Source organism: Apteryx rowi, unplaced genomic scaffold (assembly GCF_003343035.1).
Source record: "Apteryx rowi isolate R43461 unplaced genomic scaffold, aptRow1 scaffold_85, whole genome shotgun sequence".
Taxonomy (NCBI): Eukaryota; Metazoa; Chordata; class Aves; order Apterygiformes; family Apterygidae; genus Apteryx; species Apteryx rowi.
Window position 1 is genome coordinate 107,245 of NW_020451149.1, and position 21,773 is coordinate 129,017.

Sequence of the window (21,773 nt, forward strand, 5' to 3'; positions counted from 1 at the left end):
GTGACGTGGGAGATGAAGACGTCCCATTTTTGTTATCACATTAGTAAGCTTTTCTCTAGAAGTTTCAGTTTGGATTCATTCTCTTTGAACACAGGCAACCAGAACTAAAATAATATGGGTGAGCTTTTTTTTTTTTTTTTTTAAAGTCATCAGCGGCAGTGGCCAGCTGAAATCTCACCAGCTCAGAAACCATTTACAGATATAGCAGAGGAGAGCAGCTGCCTCCCCTGTGTTCAACTGGCACAGAATCTCCTAGGTACCAGATCTTTAAAAGCACAGCCCAAATTGTTACATATTACCAAAGGGGGGTTGGAGCTGCTATCTGGACAGTCGCACTCACACCAGCAACCAACTTTGGATCACAGGAAACTGATTCCTTCCTTTTTCCCATCTTCTCTGCAACCCACACTCTCCAATGGTACAAGCGGGACCTCTATTTTTAAAAATCAAATACTTAATTCAAATTAACTTTTTTCATGATCATAAAGTTTGAAGATGTCAATGTTTCTTCATTCTGCAAAAAAACAAACTTACAAAACCCCTCCCATAGGAATCAAACCAGAGAAAGACTTGTTACGTTAAAGTTTTTATTGCTACGTGCTCCCCAATACAACAAACAGTATCAGTAGTGTACACTTTAATGAAAGAGAAATTAGCTCCTTAGAAAAGAAAGCAAAAAGGTACAAGGATTATCTACACCCATATTGTATATATGTAAAAGATAGAGACAGAGAGAAAGAGAATTTGACTTTGGGGGAATATCAAAGTAACAAACACACCCTATTTGTCTGTTTGAGGCTCAGGGATTGTCTGTACAATCTATTTAACACTAATTTCTTTGACCTTCAAAAGCCTTGCAGAAAGGTAGCAGCAGTTCTTTAGAGGTGTCGAGTCAATGCTTTAGTGGGTTAGATTATGCACATTGCAATGCAAGATGTGTCTTGCATAGCATGACCCTATACTCCCCTGAACAGGATTAATCTACCTATATTCTCATTTACATTAAAAGTCTCCTAACAAAAAAATTTCATCCTTATTTAATTCTAGTGATCCTGTATAATCACTATATATGCTTCTTTCTAGATTTTAATCCATGGAGTCCTCATCTATTTTGTAGTATTTTAGTGCTACATATTCACTGTTCTTTTAAATGGGTCAATCATGAGGATTTTTTTATGGGGAAGCAAAAATTGCACATGAAACTTTAATAAACTATATAGAAATTAAAGATGCCTGTAATAAAAAATTGTCATCAGACTTTTTTGTAAAGAATAAGATCAACAATTTCTCTACAGTAGTTTAGTTAGCTTAAATTTCTGTTCTATCCATATGCCATAGCATGTACAGGTATCTAATTACATCTCTCTATTTTATCTTGGCAAAAAGAATAGTCAACTGCCCTTAGTGTAAATATTTAGTACATAAAATACTATCAAGAATTCAACTTTTAATAAATATCTTTAGTTCTCAATCCTATATACAAGTACTTTACAGCAACACACAGGAGAGAGTGTGATTGGGTGGACTGTGAACAAGATGGTTATTGACATAAATTACTAGTACATTATTGCAGTCAGATGCATTGTGGTTGTGGAGATTTTGAGGTGAACCATGCTGAAAAATAAATATCTCTCTCACCTTTAAATCAATGCTTCCAGTAGGAAAAAAAAATCTATTTTAAGTCTTGCCACAGCTATTTCTCGTTAGTGCCTATTCTACCTCTGTGATGCTTTTTCAGCTTCAAAAATAACAAACAGATCATCTGGAAAACAACTCACTTTTGTTTTGTGAACATTACAGTACTTACAGTATATACATGGTTTCCTACACTCGTCTGACCTCTTATGCAAAAGGAGACTTAACGGATGGCACTGCTACTTCCGAACTGAAGCAATGCCTGCTGAGTGTAGGTTATGGGTGTCGCTGTTCATTTCACAGGCACAAGTAATAATTTTTCCAACCTGTGACTGGAATTACACTAAAATCTCTAAACCTACTTTCAGTGGGCAGGTGGCAATAGGTTGACTCATATCTTTAAGTTTACACTTTTTTTCCCCTATTCCAAAAGAAAGCATCACATTGTCGATATTAAAAAAACCCTTTCCTAGTGTCAGTAGATGTAATTCGTGTGAAAATGGAACTCCTCCTTTTATGATAATGCTGCTTTAAAAATCAACTCATGGAATGTAAATAAGGCAGTACTCAATGGCAGGCACCTAGCAATTGTCCAGAAATGTAACATAGGTAAACAGTTGTCTGACAGCACAAAACTCTTAAAAATAATACTGATTTTCTGCAATATACAGTATTTACACAACAGCTGCAAATTTGCTCATACAATATCCGTTTATATAGATAAATTAGCAAAACAAGTCTTATGGATTCAGTTGTTCCATTGCAAAAGCATTCTGTAAAGTGTAAACGTTTGGTACCTCTTGTGGTGGGGTATTTTTTACATGTGAGTGTTTAAAAATAAAAATCATGAGGTGAGTGCTGAGGTCAGGGCCACTTTTCCATACTAGAGCTTGACCGATGGCCTCAGCAACTTTTGCTCACTGTTAGGAATATTCTTTGGTGCTTTCCTCCAATGCATTCAAACTAACCAGATAACCAAGTGTGGGAGGAGGATGGGAGCAACTAGAAAGTGAACCAGCACTTCTTGTTCTTTGTATTTACAAGGAGAATGAGTTGATGATCCGCAGTGTCCTGCTTGTGGAAAGCAGCATGCACCATAGTGTCCAGAAGTAAAGAAATCAAAGCCAAACAGACCCTCTTTCTGTTACTATCCTCCCTGTGGCATTCATGTTCATCTTTCCACGGTGGAAGACCTTGAAGGCCATCTCTTGTCTACATGCTTCTCGCTCTTCCTTGAGGTTCTCGATGGATAAAGAGCACCTGCTGCAGTGTTATTAGTCAGCACCACAGGAAGAGCTGCTGCCAAAGCCTGGGCRTTATGAGGACTGAGACTGCTGCTGTTGGCAGGTGGCTGGTGAGGCAATACAAACAGCCTAGAAGTCTTGCTTGCTGGAGGAGCTCTCCATTGCRGAAACTCAGCACCCTTGGGCTTAGTGTTTGACAGGGAGGCATGTGTACCTGCCTCCTCCTCTGCGAAGGAAAGCCTGCCCAGAGAACTTCGCCCAGGCAGGAACTCGGCATAGTGGGGCGCTAAAGATGTTGGCATCACCACAGCCCTAGGCAGATGGCTTCGATCAAACAGCACTTGGTCTTCAGTTTCAGCGGCTTCGGTAAGGAAGGGTGGTGGGAGGGTGCTGCTGCGTTTGCTGCAGGACTCACAGCACAGCTTGTTGTAGCCAGGGATGGAACAGTAACGTGCAAGCACTTCCATTTGACAGAAGATAGATTTGTCTCCCATACAGGGCTCATCTGCAAAACAAACACAATGCTGATTTTAAACCTAGGGAGAACACAGAAATGCCTGGACAGCACTTAGATGGGCACTGAAAGTTCTGAGCCTACATATTCAAAATGATGGGCTACACTGGATATGCAACCTGAAATGCCTGATCCCCTGAAAGAACACCCCAGCTCCTTTGAAAAAGCCCTAGTTGGGAACCAAAAAATCACCAGTCACTTTGAAAGTGTTGCCTTCTCTGCATGCCAGAAGGGAAGAGGTGTGGAAAGGCATGTTATGTTTGCAAAGGGCCGCAGACAGCAATATGCCAGACTTGCAAACTGCCAAGCTAGATGTAGTTTTACCCACCCGAAATAGSCTTCACTTCCAGCCTGAGGACACCATCTATCAACAACATTGAAAACAATTAAATCTTTCCTTAAAGAAAGTAAATCCCAGGTAATATCTTTCAAAGATGCATTTTAAATGATCTTGTAAAAATAAGAAGTTATAGTTGCATAAAATACATTTCTGAGTCCTTCAGTGACCTAAAGATGACTGGAAAGCTGATGAAAAGCTTCTAACACATCAATCAGACCTAAGATCCCTTCAAGTTAAGTGTGTGGGATGCCTTTCAGGCAGAGAAAGGTTCTTAAAGATGTCAAAGAGGTCTTACAGATCTCAAAAACGTTAAGTTTCTTTGAGCATTTGCTGGATATTTGTTCCACAACAGAGAGGCAATGCTTATATTGGATAAAATTGGCAAAGAGGAAAGCAGTAACACAGGAAGCCAGAAGGAAATTAAAGCAAGTTTTATATTGAGCTGAGAGCACATTTGTGCATTCTCCCATTCACCTTCAGAGTATGACCAGTCACATGAGCAAAGTTCTAAGTTTTACTGTTACCAAGACTGGGAAAAATGCTGAGAGCTTCTAAAACTCATGAGTAGGTAGCACTTTCAAGAATTTAGGTTCTTAACCTTGCAATCTGTTATACTAACCATATCAAATTACAAGCTCCCTGGGTAGCCTGATATTCTGTGAGGGAATGTGAGTTAAAATTAAAACTTCACTCTCATTTCATAGAAAAAAGCCAAATTAATCCTCAGTTTGTGCCTCAGCAGAGCTGTGGTGAGGCACATGTGAAGGCAGGAGGTTAGCTTCAAGCATTCAGAATGAACTCTACTATTGTAGAGACTAAAATCAGGAGAATTAATATTTCCTTACTTCTTTCCTGTCTGTGTCTAACTCATTCCACTGCTCATTTGCACTGTTCCTTATCTGCATAGTTCAGAATTTCACACGCCTTGGCTGCATGAAAACCCAGCAGAATAATGCAGGTTGGAAGGCACCTCAGGAGGTCATGTAGTCTGGCCTCCTGCTTGCAGCAGGGTCAACACTACATTCATACCAGCACGCTGTTATTTTGAAGCCAAGGCATCTGTAGGCAGAAAGGTGTAATTGCCTTCCCACAGATGTCTACAAGGACCCTCAAAATAGACCGCTCATTCCAGTGCTGTGCACCACCCGGACCTGTCTCTCTCCCATGCAGGACTCAGCCCCATGACTGGGACTCTGAGAAACACAGTGTATCTGTGGCTCTCCTCAGTCTCCTAAATTGGGTGCYCAGGCCTTGGGAAGAGGCCAGAATTAGACCAAGAACGTACAAACATGTAACACTTCACAGGAGAGAAAACAGCAAGTGGGACAAATGAGTTTCTTGGTTCCTCCAGTAACTATTCAAATACTTTGGAGAGAGAGCTGCAGGAACTTTCCATTAGCAGAATTCTCCTAAGATATCACAGTTTACTTGAAATGGTATTGATGGATTTTACTTAAATAGAAGTATGAAAAATTATAATGTAAAAAGCCAAAAGCTAACCCAAACTATTGAGGTCTGTTCCACGTCTACTTCTGCACTCACAGTTAGTAATTATGTAGTCAATATTTTAATGAGCAACAGATGGCATGTAACACCACTTATTATGCTCTGAAATTAAATTAGCTTTCTGTACTGTGATATTTTTTCACCTGTGTACAGATGCTACCTCACCACATGTCAACAGTATGTTAGGCAACCAAGTTTTCCTATTTTAAAAAATGAACTCTAGGCCAACCCCTCAATCAGTGTAAATCAGCTTAATTCTACTGAATTCAGCAAAATTACACACACTTGCATCAGTTGGGTTGTGGGTCATTGTTTATAAATAGAAAATTATATGACTGTGGCATGTAATATAAAAATTTTCCTTGCTCCTAATCCTGATCTGCTTCTTTGGATAGATGTTTATTGGTTCTTGACAAACCTAGCGTTAAATCTGAAGCTTTGCATGGGAATGTATGTAGCCCATTAAGGTAATATAAAACTATTTTCAGCAGGAATTTAGCATGGGAAATTCAAGGGCTATATTCATAATTCATCTAAACTAGAACAGCTAATATTGAAACACAAATCTTTGCATATATATATATAAGTGCATCATATATAGCACCATAATTATGTTTCCATGTAAATGAAAACACCTGATTTGGAAAATTACGGCAGTCATCTTGTTAAGTACACACTGTGATTTACATTAATATGTAAGTTAAAGTAAATAATATTACCTAAAGTGACAAACAAATCAAAAAAGAAAGTACCAAGCAATTATTTTGCCTTTTCACAGTGACAAATGCACTTTATTTGGTCCTGTTCTCTCATGGCTAATCTTCCTGATAATGGTTCCCGATGGTTTAGATTTCATGACCCAAATACAGAGTGCAAAGATTTGGTTTTGTACTTATCTAAGTTCAGTAGATTCAGCAAGTACAATCTTCGAACTGAATACTCACGTAATCCCTTTTTTTATTTTTTAGGTTAATTCTGCACAACCTAGTCAACCATTTCCTATTGAGTATGTAAGTACTTGTATCCTTCTGCTGATGTTCATGGTAAAAATTCTCCTTCTCACAATTTGTTACTTGCTTCGCAGTAACTAAGAGTAGAAGACATAAGAAAGCATATCCACTCCCTAGGGAATCTTTAGAAGATGAAGCTACCAGAAGATAATTTTTAATTAATCCCCAAACTTTCATATTAGCTTTTAGAATTGCCACAGATCTCATAAAAGGTATCACCGTAACTTTACATTACTTCCTAACAGCATCCCACTGAAAAATCTTGCTTTGAGCTAAAAGTTGGTATTTATGGACTAAAATTTAAAACAACAGGTGAATCCTACTTCATCCTGTATCATGTGCTGCAAAGAAGGGATATCTCATATAAAGACTTTTCAATGATCTRTTCTATACAGGTTCTGATGTAAAGCCCATCAATCTGCCTAAGTACCACAAAATCCATTCTTCTCATCTGGGACAGATAAAAACAGAAATTTGATGGTAATATCTCCACAGCCATAGAAACGTGACTGCAACCCATATTATTGCTGTGGTCCTGAAGGATAAAATTCTGCCCCCCCTTTTTCTTCTAGTCACAGATACATACAAAATTTAAGTGAAATATCTATGGGAGGTGCCCTCATTTTTCCACACTACAAGACTCAGGTCCACTGAAGCACATGGTAGAGGAGCTGGTGGCTCTTCTCCCATATGCAGACAGATCATTGTATTTGTGAAACAGAAGAGAAATATAAATGTACCCTAYAGCACAAAAGAAATCACACCAACTGTGGCAAATGTTCATGATAACTCCATCAAGATTGAACTCTCAGCAATCTTGCATTTATATAATAAATAATTCAGTCAAAAGCACCTGATACAGACTGTTTGCTAAGTCCAATGCCCTAAAAATCAGAATAATAATTAAGGCTATACAGATTTAAAAATAAAGAAATACCATACATCACCATGCATTAAGAGCTCATGTAAATAAATATTACAGAATACTATCTATATTTTAGTTATATGCCCCCAAAACATATAGAGTGCTGTAGAAACCACAGGTGTGGTGAAAGAGAGAGACTATTTGGCCTGAAAGAACACTGTCAACTACTTAGGGCAAAGGTTGAAAATCCCAGCACTTGGTGAAAGCCATGGCTTATCCCAAATCCCTGAAGAGAGCAGAGAGGTCTGTGCTCAAAGAGAAGAGTCAAGCGTTTGTATGGCTGAGGAGCAGAACCCATGGGGACCCACGTGGTTTTGTCAAAGGTATGTAGGACTTGGCTGGATGTAGCTGGCTATGCCCTACTAGTCCACAGCATTTTCATACAGTTTGGGTTTTGCTGTACATGTGCTGCAGCAAGGCCAAACAGATCTGTGCATTTCCCCAGCTGTTATTTCTTGGTTTTGTTTTTGTTTTTGTAATAGCTGTTGTGATGTATACTATGTCCTCTCTTTTCAGCAAACATACCTGGGGTTTCAGAACCCTGTTAGGCATCCCCAGTATCTACATGTGACCATAGAAATCCTTCATTCACTGGGGCATACAAGAGAGGGTGCATTTTAAGCATCTAAAAAAACAAAAATACAAAGAGTACTAACTGATGTGATTCAGCTGGCATTTGTAGAGGGCCTGTACAAGGCCATCTATTGCTTAGATCCCATGTAAATGGATCCTTGGACATATAGGTCAGCAGCATTTGGCTATGCCTGCTCACTGTGAGAGAGACATAGCATTCTCACAAGCAGAAAAAAGACTGTGTGATGCTTAATTTTGAAAGGCAGGAATTTAATGCTGGCTATTCAAGAAAATCCCAGCTGATGCTTAAAGTATATAAGCACAAGATCAAAACTTTATCTGAAGAGACTGCAAGATGTAGCCTTATTCGTTTACTTTTGGAAATATTTTTTTTTATCACCAGCAAAAAATCACTGCACCACAGACGGAGAATTTTAAATCCTGTTTGTAAAGTAGAGATAGTGATTTGCTCCCACCTAGTGGATAAACCATTTCATAAATGCTAATTGTTCCCAGAATTGTTTTCTGCTCTGAGTTTTTTCACTGGCAGCAGCAGAAGACACATAGAAGCAAAGCAGACACCCTTCCCAGACATGTGGCAAGCAGAGTTACATTCACTCTGCGGGAAAACACACCGCACACCCTTAGAATGCTGACTCTGTATCTTCTACCACCGGTCTGAGTGTTAGGACTGTCATGAGGGATTTAAAAAACAAATAAACCCCAAAACTAATGGAGTCATGGGCCCAAAGGAAGAAAGACTTTATTGTCATAAAAAGATTAAAGATCTGTTGGAAAAGGTTCAATGAGAACAATGTAATGAGATTCTCAGGAACCTTATTAATGCCCCATAGCTCCTTTTTTTTTTCTTCTTCTTTTTTTCTCTGTCTCCTCAATTGCTAGGCTCATAAACTTATCTTGGGATTTAAAGGGTCTGCTTGGTTAGACTCCAACATTCAACACAAAGTTTTAATGGACTGAACAAGAGGGCACATTTAGCTGGATAAAAGCAGAGAGATCTCTGATGAAGGATATATTTTGTGGCAGGCAAGATGTGAACAGAGTTGTGTGGTTGTCACCTGACAGCATCATAACTTCAAAATATAAGTACAGTATCAGTTTGGTATGCACAATACCTATTCACAGACGTAGGCGCTGCCGTGTTTCAGAAACCTGTACACATTAGCACAGAAGGTTTACCAGGTAGAACTAAAGCTGCAGGTAAGATTAAATATAGGTCTTTTATTTTTATTGTTCATTGGCACCTGAAATCTAATGTCTCTCCCCAGCACATGATGAGCACTAGACAGGCTGCTCTGAGACAGGAACTGCTATCCTCATCTACTGCAGTCATTTTAAGATGTTTTCTTACCATTACAGGGAGGGAGTTTACAAACCCTCACTGATTCTGGCTTTTCTCCATCACACTGGTCCCCAGCACGGCATATGATCTGCCGGGTCTCGGTTCCTTCCCCACAGGTCACAGAACACTATGGAATAGACACAAGACAATTCAGGATATTCAGCATTCACAGCAATGTGCAAAAGTTATGCGTTTAAAATAGCCCAAGGTTGCCTTTCAGGTCAGGCTATACATTCCAGCCGTTTGTTTTTTAAGCAGGCTTTGGTGAAGGTTGACACTATGGACAAATAAGCAGAGGAGGAGGATGGTATTTTCCTTGGTTCCTGTTTTCTGTAATGTTAAATTTATTCTAAGGACATATGAATTTTGCTACTTATTTTTCCTGTAGTTGATTCCTGATCTGGACAGTGTAACATAAAGAAAATATAAGAACATAGAAAACTCAGTGTCCATAAGTTACTTCCTTTGGCTATAGGGTTCAGCTGTTTATTCCTGCCATTATAACAATATTACCACTTGCGGAAACACTCTGTGATTCCACCACAGTCCAAGTTGGTAAAAAATGTTATGCTATCCTCAGAAGTGGGGAAATGAAGAGTTGGAAACAAACAAACAAAACCAAACAAAATTTCAACATTTGTTTTGCAGGATTTTAAATCTCATATGTTGACTATTTTCTGCATTGGTTTTTAGAAAGTCTGGAGAGCTATAGAAGCCCTTCAAGTTGGAGGGCCCAATCTGTTGCTGATTTTAAGGCTTTAGAGTACTCTGACCAGTGGAGTCAGCCCAGGCACAGCACTGACATTAGAGGCATGAGATGTTAGCAAAGGTACGTTACTCACTCGCTGCTAAGGAAATGTGAAATACTTGACTGCTGCTTGCCCACCTCAGACCAGGGTCCAGCTTTCCACTGTGCAGGGCATGGTACTCGGTTGCACGGCCTGCGGCTCTCGGGGCGATCTCCACTACAGTACTTGAAATGGACAGAGCGGTTTGCACCATTGTGAAGGGGTTGAATGCAACGCACAGTGCGGATCTGGTAGCCAGAGTTCCCACAGGTTTTTGTGCAGTATTCCCACTCATCTGCTACCCAGCTGGGAAGTAAAAAGGAATAATATGCCATCACAACCTTTGCCTATTATCTAAAATGCTGCTATCTCAGGCAGACCTTAGTGTAAGATTTTTTGTGATGAAATCCCTCAATAAGATCAGTAACCATTCTTATACAGGTAGAAAAAACCATGCATAACACAGGGACACCACTCTAGAAACCTATCAGGATCCCACCAAACCTGGCTTGGTTTAACTTCCACACCTACTACAAGTAGCAATCATTTATACTTTTATGTGAAACATACTTACAGAGGCTGTGTGCATTCCTGAAGATTGCACATTCTACGAATGGGCTTTGGCTTTTTGCTGGCTTCACAGAAGCTGCGATGAACCATTTTGTTATCACTTTTCCTGCGGCACCCGTATTTGGTATACTGGAATCCTGGAAAATATTTCAGAAAAATCAGTGGAAAAATGCTGCTGCTCTTAGAATTTTTTGTTTAAATACAAGTTTTATGGACTATTTTATGGTTTTATGAAAGGTATTTATATGGTATTTAAACAYGCTCACAGTTTGTTCAGTTGTCTGGCACAACATGATTGCAGAGTGTTCTAAATTGTGGATGCTATTTAAAATATGGCACTGTGATAGGTTTTTAAGGCCAGAAGGGACTGTAGTCTAACCTCTGCATYGCACACACAATCAGGGCACAGGGAGAGGAGAAATTACTTCCTTAACATCAAGCAGCATGTCACTGGCTAACCTGGGAATGAACCCAGATCCCAAATCTCCTTTTAGTATTGTCACTACCAGAACACATCACCTACTCCATTGCTGTATGCAAGAGTTAAAGTTACTCTGACATTTACATTCCCCATTCTCTGTGTAAGTAGTAATATACATACCACAGGTAAACTCTCAGTAGCATAAACRTGTGAGTCTATACTTCCAAACTGGGTTTGGGTGCTGAATTTAGACACCTAAAAAGGAATTTTCCTTCCTAGGGTGGAAGTGCGACGCTTTTGACTAATGAGACACTTAGATATTTTAAGGTTGGGCACCCAAAATAACAAGCTACTTTATAAAAGGAAGCCCAAGATTTCTAAAGCATTCATTTCCCCCAACTTTTACTTTCCTACTTTTGATAATTTGCCATTCATCACTAGAAGTTGTTGCATCATCTGTTTACCTCCACCACAGGGTTTGGAGCACTGGGACCAACTCTTTAACGCCCACTCAAAAGTATCTATTTCTTCCTGTAGGACGTTGTTGCTGTTGATAGTTGGTACTGAATCCTCATGAATGATGTATTTGTAAGTCAGACTAGATCTTGTGTCGTTCTCCCGAGGAATGATCTATTAATAATGAAATGTAAACAGTGGTACAGCACCAAAGCTATTATTTATTCCTTTGTAGACTAAAGAAACCAAGGCCTGGTTCTCRGGAAAATGTGGGAACTGTTAGTTAACTAACTGAAAAAAAAAGATTGATCTTCATCTTCACCATTAGAACTAAGAATATTAAGATCAACACAGAGATGTATGCAGCTGTGTAAAATTAGATACCTTACTAGAACAGGATTCTGACCTGGCCAAGGTGGACACCATCATCTAGGATGGAAGGATGGTGTGGCCGAGTAATATACTTGGCTGGGCAGGGTTGGTCTCAAACATGGTTTGACATGGAGCCTGATCCAATGTCATTTTTGGTCCACTGAAAGTGTCCCACTGATGTCAGACAACACCATATTGGGCTTGTAATCGACACATTACTGCTGCATGAATGGGCAACAGTTTATGAAGGAAGGTAGTGTGGAAACACTATTGCCTCGAACACTAAACATGGCAGTAGGGATGTTTTCAAAAGCATTTTCCTTCAACAGCTAGTGAGAAAAGAGCCTCAGCCTGTGAGCTATCTCCTTCGCACCCATCCTTCTGAGAGGCATTACACAGCAATGTTTTACCTCAGCACAAGCTCCGCATTGGCCATGCACTTTTATAAAAGACCAAAACACCGTCTTCTCACTGCTTGGCGTATAACCTACCAGCACCACTACTGCGTCATGCAAGGGTCCATCAGTGTGGAGAGTTTCTATGTCATCTTCTATGTTGTATTCCCACTCCACGCCCAGGTCGATGAAAGATCGTGATCTGGCTTCCTCCCCTTTTCCATTCAGAATATAGTGTCCTGTAGCCTGGTTCTTAATTGCTAAAAGGAGTGAAAATAGTGGCTGTCGTGTTTCCCATCATATCATCTGYAATCACGGTGGCTTACATGAAACGTGACAGGAGATATTATAGACGGACTCTTGCAAAAAAACACTGGCAAGTGCTGTAGATGCATTGGCTTGGAGAAAGGCCCTCCCAGGCCATCTCACATAGCCGCCGCATTCCAGTCTGATAATAGATGCATTCAAATACTTGATTCAATTTTGTACTTCCTTATACATATGAATTAAATATAGAAACAGAGCTAGAGATGGATTTAAGTACCTCTTTGTGTGTAACATGCACATTTCCCACATTAGCTGAATTCCCAAGAAGCACAGGTAATAGCAAGGAGCTCAGTCAAATCTTCAGAATCACCCATCTTCCCGATTTGCTTAAGACCAAAAGCAGTATTATTGGGAATGCCTACTAGCATAACAGAGGACCCACCAACCTAGAATTACATTTCTTATAAGCCTTGGATTATGAAAATAACAGCTTTTTCATCACATATTTCATTTTCTTTTGTGTATATGCATATGTATCAGATTCTAAAATGAGCAGCAAAGAGCTGAGGCATTTGAACACCTGAGGAACTACTTTTTGGTTCCTGCAACACATCTTGAAAGTCATGCACTGTGGGGATTATTACTATGCTCTGTTTACAAGCCAATATATTAGAAACCTGAAAGATGGACTGTCATTTTTTTCTTACACAATTTTTTCCAATGCACAATAAAACGTGATAGAGAACTATGCGGAAATCTTGCAACTGCCTATGATTATAGTAATCACAATGCAGGGGGTCTGCAGTACCTAGTTAGTAGCTTGATGAAGCCACTTACTGCCAAGGCAAACTGTGCTGCTCTGAAAGTTACTATCAGGCTATGCTTGGTCCAAATGAAGCCCTTGTACCTGAAAGCCAAGAGTTTCCTTCTTGACATTATCACAGTTGAAGCCATTTTTTCTTTCTTTTTTTCCCTCTATTCCCACTTTCTTAAATAACTAATTTAAGTCTGCCTGAAGAGTTTACAGATCTCAGATGCTGCAGTGGCACATAAGGAGTTGATTAAAAGCCTGCTGAAATCCATGAAAAATATCATCCCTCTGGTGTGAGCTAAAAATCCCTTAAGCATTATCAAGTGGTAAGTAGCAAGATACCAACTGATTGACAATAATATGAATTGCCCTACATAAGAAAAATCCCAAATGAAATGCACCACGAAATATATCACAAGTTCCCCAATCTTCTTTCCAGTAAAAAAGCTGTTGCTCATGATCTATAGCAGATAAGAATAAGTAAAGATATGGAACTGGATTCACAATAATAGTAGATATAGTTTTTACCCTGGCAGTGCCAGTTTAATTTTGAGTGATCACAATCCTTTTTTTAGTAAACATGCAAATTGGGGTCAGTTTAAAATTTTAAAGAATTCAGATGAGAAGTAAATATTTGATTGTTAAGCTTATGCTGTAGAACTCAGTCCTTAACATGCAATTCTAAATGCATAAATTATACACTGGGTACATTAATTTGGTTATCTCATTTCTCAGGTTCTCCTGCATGACTGTCCTGTGTTTTCCATCATGCTTGTAAGACAAACCTGAGGAGAGAAACACTTACCAAGAAAGTGAGGAGAAGCCTCGTCTTCTTGGATAAACACATGTCGAGCACCAGGAGGGATATCAAACATCTTAAGGTACCCTTTGGCATGTGTGGTAGTCAATGGAGAAAGCAGAGAAGGAAAGAAAAAGTAATAGCTATGGTTAGTAGCGTACTACATTATCCAGCTCCTACTTGCAGAAGAGGGCATCCATCAGCTGAGAAGCGGTGTCAGAAAGAAACCGATCAAATAGTTTTGTAACATATTTGGCAGGACTTCCTTTTGTTTTTTTCTCTTTCAGGGAGAAAAGAGAAACCAGTTACAAATCTATTTGTCACTTGACTGACTACACTGTTATAGGCCATATCAATTAACAATTCAGGCAAAAGATATGAATATGTTTCCTATGATTCTCAGCATAAATTGGAGTGAAAAAAAAAAAGTCTTCCTGATAATTTTTCCACAGTACCCATCAGCCAGGCTGTTAGATTTGAGTTTACTTACTGTACTGTTAGATGTTAATGTCTTGCATGTGTCTGCTTACTTCTGAAACATCAAAGACTCTGGAAAAAGGTAGATGTAGTACAGAGTAAATTATTGCTACAGGTCATGAAGGGCTTGTCTACATGGAAGTTAACCCAAACTATCTATAGTTGTGAATGTAAAATGCATCAGTTAGATCATTACTGCTGAAATGAAAAGGCTGAATTCAACTCCCTACAGCTAAGAGTAAAAAGTTGTTCCAAAAGGAAACAAATTTTATTTTACATTTTAATTATTTACCAATCCAAACCACAAGTAATGAGTGTAGTAATAAGTAAGTAGTATTGTCATTAGGAAGACTAGACCCTGCCCCGCCGAGGACCTGTCAACTGGTGTTTTTAAATCACGTTTTAAGTAAGAGCTTCATGAGCACAGAAGTGAATGATTTTAATTGAAAGTAAGGATGTAAAATTGTAAAAGTATATGGTATTTTCATATTTCCATATTTTTTCCTTTAATGCATGCATAGTTAAGATAAATCTCCTTGGATCTACTTTTAAAAAGCATTTCATATGAATAAGTTAGACTTTGTTTTGCAGTCTGCTATGTAATCTTTCTAAGTGAAATCCATGTAATCCAGTCCTGCTATAGAAGCAGTGCAGATGTGACAAAATTTGAAGGGTCTGTACAGTGCAAACACATGACACAGCATATAACTAATTCTGTTTCATCCTGGGCATTCTGGGGCTAACAAGTGCATGTATAGTGTATCACGTATCTGGCAAATTGCAGCTCCCTGGAAAATCTATACGAAGAAATTAAGAGCTCTGAAAATGTAAAACCATGCTTCTGGCTGATGTGTGGCTGCACAAGCAGCATTTGCCAATCTTGGTATTGACCATCTGTCAAGCATACGAAACATAAAGCTTTTGCCTGGTTTGGTGTTATCTGTCAATGACTAGGTGGAGATGAGAACTGCAGCAAGAACTCCCGAGTTGCCATGGATGCCTCTCTTTCTGCAAGCACTTGAAACTTACCCAGAATATTTTTAGAATCCTTTGTTTCAGAAAGGGAAATATTGCGAGCTCCTTTGGGCAATGTAAATGCTCCTCTTGTCTTCCCTTAAATAGAACATCTGTAATTAGTGTTATGGGAGAAAAGTCTTGTTATTTCATTGACTAAATTGTGAGCCAGATGTGCTTTACAAATATGATGTATATATTACATTATGCCTTCAAATGCATTTAAAGTAGTATTAGACACATCTAGCAAATTTTAATAGTCAATGAAAGTTAGACCAGTAGGTAGGTGATTTTAAGTTGGATACTTGCAGATTTCATTTTCCAGAAACTTGAATTCTTTTTGGCACCTCTTGCTTAAATGTTTCCCTGTTGGAAGAGGTCAATTAGTCTTTTTAATGACTAGATTGCCAAAGTTACTGTAAAACAATTTAACATCACATAAACACAGATCATTTGGAAATAAGTGGCTGATGAACAGCAATCTTCCCTGAACTGTCTCCTAGCACTGCCTGTCACTCTGAATTGTCATGCTTTCCAGACACTGAGAATACTGTGCAAACAACAGTCTGAACACTGTTGCCCCATAAGACAACGCTGTGGTCCTCAGTGGCCCATATGCAAAAGTGTCGAGCCAGAACATAATGTGGTCAGTAGCATATTTTGCCCTCTGTTAGCCTCTGCTTTGCCCTCTTAATTTCTCAGAAATTAAGAAACGGAAACTAAACTCATTAGAAAAAACTCTTATTGGACTGGGTCCAAAGTTGTTGCATGGACATTCCCTCTGCCCTCAAAATTACAATCGTTTTTTAGGGAAAGATCAGAAACACTCTTAGGAGACTGAGCACTTATTTCTGCTGATTACAGTTTTACATCAGAAAAGCACAGTAACTGCCTGCTCCAGAAATACACACGGCTATATATGAGGCTCAAGTTGTTGTCTTCAGTCCATTAAATGCAAGATTTGAGTGACTGTTTCATTATTCCGTACTCAACACATCATCCTCAGGGGAACCATCCCATTCAGAAAGGTGATGTAAACAACAATTTTTGCTGTTGTGTGTTTTGTAAGCATTTTATAAGGCCTACAATTTTAACAGTTCTTTCTCTACTGTCTCTGATAATTAGAAGCAGCAACATTTTCTAGTTGGTTTGTAGTAATTAGTAAGTATTTTCAGCAAAATCTTGTATGAATGTGTTTTATTTCCATTCACACATCAATTTATTTTTGTCTAAGTTTAGTTTGTCTGCTCACTTACTGTCCAAATTCAATTAACATTACAGTTAATCTTGCTTCATGGCAGCAATTACCAGCATTTAAACTGTTAAGACAGAGATTCACTATACCTGTTGCTAAGCCTTTCCCCGCTCTATCTTAAAACACTTTGTACTATAGAACAGATACTGCCAGAATAGCAGTGTTCTCCATCAAACAGGAGATGCATATCCCTGAGTAGCTTCCCTAGACTGAAATACAAGCAATATAGGAAACCCTTAAAATGCAAAATATATCCAGCAAAATATACAAGATAATGCTGTCCCGGCTCAACAAATAACTGACTAAACAGAAATTGTTGAAGAAGTTCAAGGAGTTCTTAAATTATTTTTAACACAAAATGTGTTGTAAAATACCTGAGAGCAGTCTGAAAATGTTAACCATGTCATTCTTGTTTTTGAGCTAATGGGATGCTATCATATGTTCCATCTGATGTCAGTCACACAGCTTCAAATATATGAGAAATGAGGACTCTTACCAAAACATTTTTATATTTGGTTCAGAATTAAGCTGAATTTAATTTTTCATCATTTATTTGACTGAATGGCTGTAGTTTGGGAATAAGCATTGTACAAGACCAATTTGACATGAGCATCCATGAGTTTATATGCACAGAAATTCAGACTTCCACTTCACAAAATATTCCATGAGTTTAGATTTAAGAGAGAAACTTGTGAAAAGCTTAAACTCTGAAGTGTTTCCTCTAGTCCTCCTATACAGGATAGGATATAGATAAATGGGTGCTACACTTAGTGTCAGATGAAGTACCTCAATTTCTTCTGCATTTCAGTGTTAGAAGAACAGGCTGTTTTTGTTTAGCATAACTTGGTGTATACCCACTGACCACGGACTTTGTCTGACTGGGCTTCAGCAAGTACAAAGAACAACTAAATATGCTCTGCATAGTGAGTATTTCTGGATACACTAGACTTATCAAGCTTTCTTCTCACAGATCCTTTAAAAGACAGAAATATTAAGGTGTTATTAAAAGATGTAATTTCTTTATCAAGAACTAAACTATTTTTACACATAATCTTGCAACTTTGGTTTCAATACCCTAAAATAGGTTGTATTTCTGACCAGAATGCAAAAGCAATAGATAGGACAGAAACACCAGAGACGTATCCAGATGCATGAAAATGCTATTCCTACCAAGCTTTTTGGGAGTCCGGGTAAAGGTTCCCTTTACAGTTCGGCAATGAGAGTTATCACCACCACAGACACCACATTTATCTTCAACCTTATTGGAACCAATCTCCTTGTCACAACCCACTTTCTGCAGAAGGAAGAGCAAAAAGACTTTGTCACCTACTGTAGCTTTAATTATGGTGGAAAGCCATCTCAAAATGAATGCATAACACTGATATATTTAATTTAAACACAAATTATTTGAAATTCTGCTGCTGGATAATGGTTTCAGCACGAAAAATTCTTGCATTATATTCACTGTACTTCAAGACTAAAAAAGAATGGGACAGACAACAGAGTAATGGACACAGTTCTTTTCAAACAAGAAAATAAGTGCAAAAAAAAAAAAAAAAAAGCAAATGAAGCTACCAGTTTAAGAAAAGTGCAGTATTTCCACGGAATAGATCTGTACCATTGCTTTAATTTAATGTAAATTTCAGGTAATTATGAGGAATATGACACTGCAAATATTTATTTTGAAAATGTCTTCCAAGTCTCTCTCTGCGTTATTTATTGAGTTCTTTTGACTGATTCATTAAGGAATACAGCACAGTTCAAACTCAGTGATGGCCCTGGGAAACTGTCACTCACCACACATTCTCCACGAACACAAATGCTGTATGCATCTTTATAGGAACAGCGAGTCCCATCATGTGCCAGCTGTTTCATGTAAGCAACATCTCCTGTTTCTTTGGATTGGCAGTACAGGTGACATCTCTTATTAGCTGTGCATTTAGGAAACAGAAGTATAATTGTGTAAGTTAACAGCAATCCAGATGAGCTTCAGAAAAAAATCCCACTAAAGGAGTAAAGAGAATATAATAGAAATATAAAGGACCTTAAACAGACAGCTGTGAAATCAATGCCCTTCTTAAGATGGTCTTAGCGCTGGGTTCCCAACTATTCTGAAAGTAGCTTTCACTCCAATCCTATTGGGAAGCAGGCTGAGTTTAGGAAATCACAGGGTGGCAGAATAATCACAGCTGGGTTTTCAAAATGAGTTTGTGAGAAGATGGTGCTAAAGCCACATGAAGTGCTGAGAGGATCTGGATATCTAGCTTTCTTAGCCTGTTTGTAAAATGCCAGCTGAACACATATTTCCTAGTCAATGACTTAATCTAACTCCCTAGCCATGAATATAAAGGGAATCTCAGGAGACAGGAACATACCTAACTCAGGACAAAATGCCAGCAACTCAAAGCCTCTGCAGGCCCTTTCAGTAAGCTAAGAATCTGTCTTTGTACTTAAAGCTGTCCATGTGCACTGGAAGTAACTAGATTATCATTAATAGTAAAGACTGACAGAGTCAGGCTGAGACAGATGTATCTATAAGGAGTGGGAAAATACTTTCAGTGGAAGTTGCTACCAGCAGCTGTGATCAAACATTAACACTTTGCACTCTTGTAGACAAACAGCTGTATGGGAGAGAGGGCAGGAAGAGGTCCTTCAGGACTTGAGAGGCAGCTTTATGCACTTTGCCCAACAGTAGAGAGCCAGAGTGACAATGCAGCGCGTTAAAAGCTATGAGCACTCTCAGCAGGAGCTGAGAGCCAGAAGCATCTTGCTGGATCATGTTCTCACTAAGAACCGGGTGAAAGTTAGGAGAAGCCACCTGGGCTGGACTGGGGAAATTACAGCTCTCTCACAGGGCATCTGTCCTTTATTTATGGGGCCATCCTTTTTCCTGCTCTTTAGTCTCACCTACACTTGTTCGCACACCGATTACTTCTGCCTTCTGCATGGTTGACGGAACAAGATGCCACAAGCTCTGGGATATTCCAAGATTAACCTGTAATAAAGGCAAATAAGTGAACTTACAGTCAGGGTGTTCATATGGCAGCCAGTGGTGTTTGCTGTTCTGATACTCAAAGTGAGAATTGCGCTGCTGACACTGTTGTGCTCTGAAGTCCTCAAAGTGCTTTGGACACTCTTCTGTATTGCAAAGTTGAAACTCAAAATTGACCCCAGCACAGTCTTCACCTCCATTAATTGGCCTATGAGGAGAAAACATTTAAGAGATTCTAAAACCCTCTGGACATTAGGACTGGGGATTTTTCTTCTGTCTCAAGCGAAATTTTAGCCTTAATTTTAAGGAACAAGTTTGCAAAAAAGGGGTGAGAGCTCACAGAAGTGGAAACAGAGCAGTTTTACTGCACAGTTATGCATTTGCAATGTAACCTCTGTGCTTGTCCGTACATCCCAAAGGCACACGCTCAAATGCAGTAGCCATACATGTGCACATATATGCTGCCAATAATTGATTTACAATTAGCAATTATCTAATAGTCTACCCTGCAGTTTGGTGAACTTGCACACTATGTTCCCTTCATTCTTTTACACAAGTTAAATATGTTATGGGATGATTTACCACAGGTTTTTCTCTCAAAATTCTTGAATTCTACAAAAATGATCCTGGCTTTCTGCAAAAAGCCATGTTTTAAGGGGGCTTGAACAGAATGGAATTTTTAGCAGAATCTATCCCAATGTGTAAATGTCATTTAAACTCACACCTGTAAAGATTCCTAGCCAACTGGAACTACCACTTAGCTAGGAGACCTACATTGGATTGTTGCACTGGCGTGTTCGGAAGCGAACTCCAGTTCCACAGGATCGTGAGCAGGAGCCAAATTTTGTCCAGGGTCCCCAGTTGCCATCCTGTTTCAGCTGGTTAACGTTCTTCCACATGCAGTGGCCTTTATAACACCACTGAGGGATACCGGGCAAGGAAAACAGACAAGAACAGAAACCAAACCAAACCAAATGTATAATCACAATAAAATTAAAAGCACACAGATGTGAACTCATGGGGCTAAGAAGGGACATCTCAGAGAAGAGATTGGAAACGAATCAGACCTCAGACTTTCCTGGGGCCATAAGAGTCAAAGGTCTATGCACTGTGGGCCCTGCAAGTAGCTGATTTCGATCTCCCCCCTTGACTGCAGTCTGCTCCACGGTAAGCAGCACTGCTGAACCTGAGCCTGTTTCCCTCCATAGGCAGATACATGAAGCTCAGCATGTTCTGCCCTTCTTTCAACTCATTTAAATAATTCTTTGTTTCATTGGAGTCTTAGTCTCTACCATCTTTTTAAAGGAATTTTAATGTTCTAAATATTGTGTCATAGGATACAGTTCTTGCTGAGGCTTAGTATTTTTTTTCTTTTTTTGCTCATACTGGCCAAATAACATCCTCATTCACATAGGTAAAACAGAGGGCTAGTCACTGGGCAGGGTGTTTTTTGCTGCTGGCTAAGGCATATTCAGACAGTATAAGTGGCTCTCCTGTATCTCAAAATACATGGAATTTGCTAAAACAAACATTTATTGGAGTATAATTTTATAATTAAAAATGGATTAACAGCAGGACACCCACTAATGGGGATATTAAAAGGGAAAAATAAAGAGCTAATCCCAAGCCTCCACAAACATTTAGCCACAGGATGTCTGGACCACAAGCACTAAGAAGAGTTTTGGACTAAGTACTCCCACCCTACAGTAACGGCATTATCTGCTAGGGTGGATTCCCAAAGATACTTTATGGGCACTTCGCAGATGAGACAAGAATCCAGAAAAGGTAGCAAAAAGGCCACAGAAGAGGCTGAGAGAGGGTTACATCTAAACTGGGGTTTCAATGTGCTGAGCCGCCACAATTTACTTGGTATAACAGCAAACCTTGTACAGTTCACAGAACACTGCACTGGGAAAGCACAGCTCCCCCTTTTCACCTCCTCTGGCTCCACCTAGGAGGTGCTGGGCAATTCCCTGATTTCCTATGTGCCCCTCAACCTAACTGAAGCTGAGAAACCCTGCAACTGATTTTTTAAAATAAAAACAT

General features: G+C 39.2%; 1 protein-coding gene across 1 annotated transcript in view; it reads right to left on the reverse strand.

Annotated features, from left to right (window-relative positions):
- Window positions 1–2,806: 2,806 nt before the first annotated feature.
- Window positions 2,807–21,773, reverse strand: part of ADAMTS3 (ADAM metallopeptidase with thrombospondin type 1 motif 3) — a 135,148-nt gene continuing 116,181 nt past the window's right edge. The window contains exons 12-22 of the mRNA XM_026090137.1: window positions 20,502–20,647; window positions 19,760–19,935; window positions 18,533–18,666; window positions 17,906–18,029; window positions 13,996–14,076; window positions 12,209–12,372; window positions 11,354–11,519; window positions 10,473–10,605; window positions 9,997–10,204; window positions 9,120–9,237; window positions 2,807–3,384 (exon numbers count right to left, since the gene is read on the reverse strand). Coding sequence (XP_025945922.1) covers window positions 2,807–3,384; window positions 9,120–9,237; window positions 9,997–10,204; window positions 10,473–10,605; window positions 11,354–11,519; window positions 12,209–12,372; window positions 13,996–14,076; window positions 17,906–18,029; window positions 18,533–18,666; window positions 19,760–19,935; window positions 20,502–20,647 — 2,028 coding nt within the window. The remainder of the gene's footprint in view (window positions 3,385–9,119; window positions 9,238–9,996; window positions 10,205–10,472; window positions 10,606–11,353; window positions 11,520–12,208; window positions 12,373–13,995; window positions 14,077–17,905; window positions 18,030–18,532; window positions 18,667–19,759; window positions 19,936–20,501; window positions 20,648–21,773) is intronic.